Here is a 7,200-nt window from a genome sequence, read left to right as displayed (position 1 = left end):
GAAGGAAGGAAGGAAGGAAGGAAGGAAGGAAGGAAGGAAGGAAGGAAAGAAATCTCGTTTGCAAAGTATTTTATATGTATTATTGTCTCCTTTGATCCTCCCAACAACCCTGTGAGGTAGGTATTATTATTATCCCCATTTTACAGGTGAAGAAACTGAAGCTGAGAGGTTAAGTGATTTCCCCAGGGTCACACAATTAGTAATGTCTGAATCAGAATTGAACTGGGATCTTCCTGACTCCAGTACTCTATCCATCATATCACACATAGGTACTTCCTTCCTAAAACTCATAGGACCTTAGTGCCTGTGCTGGGTTCCCTCTCTTTCCCTTGCCCTTAATCTATGAATTAATGACAGGAAAGAAATTGTGGTAAATAGTTGCTATAAAGTGACCTTAAAAAAATAACTTGACTCTCTCCCCCATGCTCCCTAGGTACTCAATGAAATGACTGAGCTACTGTCCTCCTGTAGAAATTATGACAACTACCGGCGAGCCTACGGGGAGTGTACCCAATTCAAGATTCCCATCCTAGGAGTGCACCTCAAGGACCTGATCTCCCTGCATGAGGCCATGCCCGATTACCTGGAAGACAGGAAGGTGAATTTCCACAAGCTGCTGGCCCTCTACAACCACATCAACGAGCTGGTCCAATTGCAGGAGGTGGCACCACCCCTGGAGGCCAATAAGGACTTGGTGCACTTGCTGACGGTGAGGCTGCCCAATCAGCGTCATTACAATAATCACAGCTGGTATTTCTATAGCCCTATAAAGTTTGCAGAGCACTTCATAAACATTAGTTCATTTTATCCTCACACCAACCAAGGTTTGCTGTTATTATCCCCATTATTAAAAATGAGGAAACTGAGGCAGATGGGGGTTAAGTGACTTTCCCAGGGGCATACAGCCAATAAGTGTCTGAGGTGGGGTGGCTAGGTGGCACAGTGAATAGAGCACTGGCCCTGGAGTCAGGAGGATCTGGGTTCAGCCTCAGACTCTTAACAAACACACACACACACACACACACACACACACACAAACTAGCTGTGTGACCTTGGGCAAGTCTCTTAACCCCAATTCCCCTCCAAAAAGCAAAAAATAATAATAAGTGTCTGAGGTCACATTTGAACTCAGGTCTTTCTTCCCGACTCCAAGTCCAGCGTTCTATCCACTGAGTCACCTTCAATAGCTTCCTCCAATAGATGGGGTGAAAACAAACCAAGGGGGTATTCCCCATATACATGGGAAGGCTCAAGAACCTTAGGAAACAGCCAAGTGACAAACCAGGACAGAAAATGGCAATGTGATCTAGTCAATTAGTCAGTGATCATTTATTAAGCTCCTACTATTGCCAGTCTTTGAGTCCTAACATAGAGGATGACACAGATAAGAAACTGTCTCTGGTCTCAAGAGGCTTACATTCTATCAGGGGAGACAACATGTGTGTGTGTATATATATAATTATATTATTATGTTATGTTATATGTAAACATGTAAATGCAAAGTAGTTTTTGGAGAGAGGGCGATAACAGAATGATAAGAAGACAAGATTCTTTTAGTGAGACCTCAGTTCTAAAGTCCCTTGTCATCCAATTACTTATTGTGTGGCAGAGGCAGCTAGGGGGTGCAGAGGATGGTGGAGGGCCTGAAATCAGGAAGACCCGAGTTCAAATTTGGCCTCGGATACTTACTAGCCATATGACCCTGTGCAAGTGACTTACCCTCTGCCTGCCTCACTTTACTGAACTGTAAAAAGGGGACATAATAGCATCTACTTTCCAGGGTTGTTATGAGGAACAAATGAGATAATATTTGTAAAGCCCTTAGCACATTGCCAAGCACAAAATAAGTACTATATAAATGTTAGTTATTATTATTATCATTATTGTGCGACTATGGACAAATCATTTAACTGCCTTGGTTTCCTTAACTGTAAAATAAAGATAATAGCACCTACCTCACAAAGTTATTGTGAAAATCAATTGAGATAATATTTGTAAAATATTAAGTATTTGCACAGTGTCTGTCATATAGTAGGCTTTTATAATAAATGATTGTTTCCTTCCTTAGGCACATTATAGCCTCTTATCTCACATATAAAATGAACAGATCTGGTTAGATAACCTCTAAAGATCCTTACAATGGCAGCGAGGTAGCTCAGTGGATAGGGCACTTGGCCTGGAGTCAGGAAGACCCGAGTTCAAATCTGCCCTCAGACGCTTCCTAGCTGTGTGACCCTGGGCAGGTCACTTAACCCTGTTTCCTCCTCTGTATAATGTTCTGGAGAAGGAAATGGCAAACCACTCTAGTGTCTTTGCCAAAAAAACCTCAAATGGGGTCAGGAAGAGTCAGACATGAGTGAAACGACTGAATAACAACAAAGGACTCTTACAATCATTAAATGAGTTAAACTTTCTATGCTTTCATTTCTCTATTCATAAAATGAGAGTGATCATCATAGCATCCCCACCTTGGTGAAACAGAAAGAATGCCAGGTTAAAAGTCAATCATTTGGTAAACATGTGTCAAGCACAAGACTGGGGGATCAAAAGGAGGGAAAAGAGAGTGCCTGCCCTCAAAGAGCTTCAATAGAGTCAGAGAACCTGGATTAAAAAACTGCCTCTGTTCCCTGTATGACCTTGGACAAGTCATAGCCTCTCTGCTGAGCCTCAGCTGTATCATCTCTGCAGGGAGGCTGAACTAGATGACCTCTAAGATCCCTTTCTTGCAGAGTGCATTAAGAGCATAGTAGGAAAAACCTGGGAGCAGGCATCAGAAGGCCTTCCTCCTAATCTTTACTCTGCCACTTTCCTTATCTGGAAGATTGGACTCTGTTCTCTAAGGCCTGATCTAAATCTAATGTGCTACTCAAAGGCAGAGAGTAAACATATTGCATTTATAAATTTCTAAAAAATTAGGTTCCCAATATGCACAAGCTGATCAGCTGATCCCCACCCATTGGGGGAGGGGATCAATTATTCCAAGCAACTGTTTGCTTGGATGAATGAACGCCACCAGATTGGATCATATCACATGTGTTGTCATAGTTGTTAAAAATCTACTGCGCCATGCCAGCAAGGCCCATAAGGGAGGGTAGGCTAAGAATGGAAAAGTTACGTCAACTCTAAATTAGGGAAGAGGCAAAAGGATTCTCTGAGAGGCTAACCTGACTTTGTTTGATCTGCAGTTATCCCTGGATCTCTACTATACCGAAGATGAAATCTATGAGCTTTCATATGCCCGAGAACCAAGAAATCACAGAGCCCCAGTAAGAGTTTTTCATATATTGACTCCCCATTCCCCATTAATGTGTACTCATGAAACACAGACAGGTCTTAGAGCAGTCATTGTAAAGACCAAACTTTTTATGCTACCAATTCTTTATTGAATCCCTGTGGGATAACTCTTAGGTGGGGAGAGCTTCATGGGATGGTGGGGGTGGGTCTCATTCCTTTGGGAAGGGTCTTAGACCAGAGCTAATTCATGCAAATGAGGGAGAACAGTAGCCACTGTTCAAGAAGTCCAAGTCAACTGCCTTGGAGTGTTGGATTTCATTTCCTCTATGAAAAGTAAGATTAAGTTCATTGTTCTTGGACAGGAAGAGGATGCCCACTTAAGAAAAAGCCACCTTCAAAATCTAATATTTCAAAGTATGCAAGTTGTTGGGTCACTTTGCTGGAAGGAGACTTCAAAGAATGTTCTCCCTGTTTATTTTTGTTTTGAGGGGTTTTTTTGTTTTTATTTTTTAATATTAAGGTTTTTAAATTTTTTATTTATTTAATTTTTAATTTGTAGAATAAAACAAGCATTTCCATAACAGTATAATTTTTTTAAAAGATGATATATACATATATATATATATTTGCGTCTAATGGCAGTCATTTCTAGGGTGGGGAGGGGGAGAAGGGAAGGAAAAAAATATTTATATGTTCTTAAAATTTTTTAATATTAAGTTTTAACTTTTTATTTATTTTATTTTCAATTTAGGGAACAAAACAAGCTTTTCCAGGACACAGTATAATAAAAAAATGATTTATACATATTTGCATCTAATGGTAGCCATCTCTAGGGCATGGGGAGAACGAAAAATAGGAAAGCAAAAAAGAAATTTACATGTTTTAGAGGGTTTTTTTTAATATTAAGTTTAAAATTATTTATTTATTTAATTTTTAATTTATGGAACAAAACAAGCATTTCCATAACATAATATAATTTTTAAAAGATGATATATACATATTCATGTCTAATGGTGCCATCTGGGGGGAAAGGGGAGAAAAAAAAAGGAAGAAAAAAAAAAGGAAGAAAAAAAAGAAATTTACATGTTTTTAAGTTTTAACTTAGAAACAACATTCCTCTGTTTCTTTTCTGCCTCAGGCTATTTCCCTCTTTGTTAGTGTTTCCCAATTTTTAAAAAATTGAACAGAACAGTTAGGAAACTCAAACCATTGTATTACTCCCTGTTGATGGTTCTGATAGAAGATGCAACGGGAAAGAGGCTGAAATTATAATATGTATAAAATACTTTCCTCACAAACAAAGGGCAACAAATAGGAAGTCATCCTCAGAATGAGGAAGATCTGTGTTCAGGTCCAGCCTCTGATGCATACTGTGTGACCTTGGGCAAGTCCCTTAACATCTCAGTGATCAGTCTAGACAACTTTCCAAAACAGTGAGTTGCAGAGAAGGTGCCAACTTGCATTTAAAGAGAGAATTTCTAAATCCAGGAATTCCTTAGGCTGATGAAATTACAGGTCCAGTCCCTATCCTGTTCCTCACAACAGGCCTTTAAGGTAGATAAGGAAAGTTGTTATTATCCCCATTTTACAAATGAGAAAACTATTGTTGCTTGTCCTTAGTTCTCAAAGAGGACCCTGACATCAGGGACGTGATATCATGACATGCAAGTGAATTGGATTTAAGTGACAGAGGGCTGTGCAAGGTCACCAGCCTCACTATCTCCTCCAGAGCCATCTGGATCCAGTGGCCAGATATTCATCAGGATGACTGGAGACGTCCCTGGTTGCAGTGGGAGACCTTGGCCTTTTTAAAAGAAGATCTTTAACAGGTCTCAGTTTGACTGAGGCAATTATGAAACTAAGAAAGGTTTATTGATAACTAATTCCAACCCAGGGATTCTGATTCTAAGGCCAGTGTTCTTTTAAATTCTACCTTGCTAATACCTACCAAATAGTGTCTGGCCCTTAGTCCACATAAGACTTGTATGTTCTCTGTACTATCTATACCAGGAGTTGTCAAACTCTGATTCAAGGGTTCAGCCCTGGCCCTCCACCTGTTTTTGTATTTCCAAGAACTAAGAATGGTTTTTACATTCTGTGGGGGCGGGGGGGAGGGTTGGTTTTTTTGGTGGAGGCTATTGGGGTTGAGTGACTTGTCCAGGACCACACAGCTAGTAAGTGTCTGAGGGTAGATTTGAACTTAGGTCCTTCTGACTCCAGGGCTAGTGCTCCATCCACTATGCCACCCATCTGCTCCACATTTTTTAATATAACAAAATTTTATTTAGAAAAGCAAAAGACATTCTTAGCTCCTGGGCTGCAGTGGATAATAACTTTCCAATCTCTGGTCTATACTCTCCCATTGTAGATAATTAAAAGTTAGCTATGAATGGGCTATCAGCCTGTGTGGAGTGTCAGGGATGGGGGAGCAATGATGGGAAGAACTGTTAGTTATAACTTTGTCCGATATGAACAGTGGTATTCTCTCTGTACGTTTCACTTCAGCCCCTAACACCTTCGAAGCCTCCAGTTGTTGCAGACTGGGCATCCGGGATATCTCCCAAGCCTGATCCAAAGACTATCAGCAAACATGTGCAGAGGATGGTGGATGTAAGTACAAAACTGCCCCACAGAGGAAATCCTGAAGCAAGAGGAAGCCATGGGGAACTGCCTGGCCTTAGAGAGGAGGGAAAAGGAGATGTGGCGGTGATTTTGGGACTTGTGAGAATGAGTTTATGGAATAAAACAAACATTTCCACAACATAGTATAATGAAAAAAGAAAAGATGATATCTACATGTTTGCATCTAATGGTAGCAATCTCTAAGATGGGGACAGTGGGAGAGGGAAGAAAAAAATTTACATGTTTCTAAGTTTTAAATTAGAGTCAACATACATCTGCTTCTCTCCTGCCTTGGGCTATGTTCCTCTTTGTTAGTGTTCCCCAATTTTTAAAAAATTGAACAGAAGGTCAGGAAACTCAAACCAGTCCTTTACTCCTTGTTGATGGTTCTGATAAAAAAAAAAAGTCAGTAGGAGAGAGGTTGAAATCATCAGAACATTTATGAAACACTTCCCTCACAATGAAAGGCAATAGATGGGGAGCTGTCCTCAGAACCAAGACTGGGAATGAACAAAGGGAATGGTTCTAAACTACAGGTCGCTCAGTATTCTTTAGCCCCTGAGTGCAGAGAGAGATGTATCTCTCGAATGCTATACCAAAGTAGACAGCCCCTCAAAGTAATAAATACAGGCAAGGAAATCGCCCAAATATCTTAAAGGTTCTTAATTATTTGAGGATTTTTTTTTCTGGAATAGGGGCAGATAACAAAGGAGGTCAAAAAAAAGAGATTAAATGAGGAAAATCTATATTTGACCATTTTGAACAATGTCTTGTACATAGTGGGTATTTAATAAATGGTAGCTGCTAAACCAATACAAAGTGATTGGGGCACAGGAATCAATACATATTGATTGATTACCTGCTAGGTTCAAAGGGCTTCCTCCATGTAGAAGGGGACATAAAGAAGGGTAAGATATGGCCCCTTCATTCCAGAAGCTTGTAATAACAATTGCAAAAGATAGACAGATAGATGGATAGATAGATGGATGGACAGACGGACGGACGGACGGACAGACAGACAGACAGACAGACAGATAGATAGATAGATAGATGGATAGACGGATAGATAGACAGACAGACAGACAGACAGACAGACAGACAGATAGATAGACAGATAGATGGATAGACAGATAGACGGACAGACAGACAGACGGACAGACAGACAGACAGATAGATAGATAGATAGATAGATAGATAGATAGATAGATAGATAGATAGATAGATAGATAGACGGATAGATAGATAGACGGATAGACGGACAGACGGATAGACGGACAGACGGACAGACAGACAGACGGACAGACAGACAGACAGACAGACAGACAGACAGACAGACAGACAGAC

The 7,200-nt window shown here is 40.3% G+C and overlaps 1 protein-coding gene across 1 annotated transcript in view; it reads left to right on the top strand.

The window, feature by feature from the left end:
* Positions 1-7,200, top strand: part of RASGRP1 (RAS guanyl releasing protein 1) — a 119,528-nt gene that overhangs the window by 90,662 nt on the left and 21,666 nt on the right. The window contains exons 9-11 of the mRNA XM_069105718.1: positions 434-709; positions 3,186-3,266; positions 5,740-5,844. Of these exons, the coding sequence (XP_068961819.1) occupies positions 434-709; positions 3,186-3,266; positions 5,740-5,844 (462 nt within the window). The remainder of the gene's footprint in view (positions 1-433; positions 710-3,185; positions 3,267-5,739; positions 5,845-7,200) is intronic.

Source organism: Petaurus breviceps, unplaced genomic scaffold (genome assembly GCF_028583685.1).
Source record: "Petaurus breviceps papuanus isolate PSGF00001 unplaced genomic scaffold, PetGlider_PUasm1.0 77, whole genome shotgun sequence".
Classification (NCBI taxonomy): Eukaryota; Metazoa; Chordata; class Mammalia; order Diprotodontia; family Petauridae; genus Petaurus; species Petaurus breviceps.
This window is presented reverse-complemented; position numbering and strand designations above follow the sequence as displayed.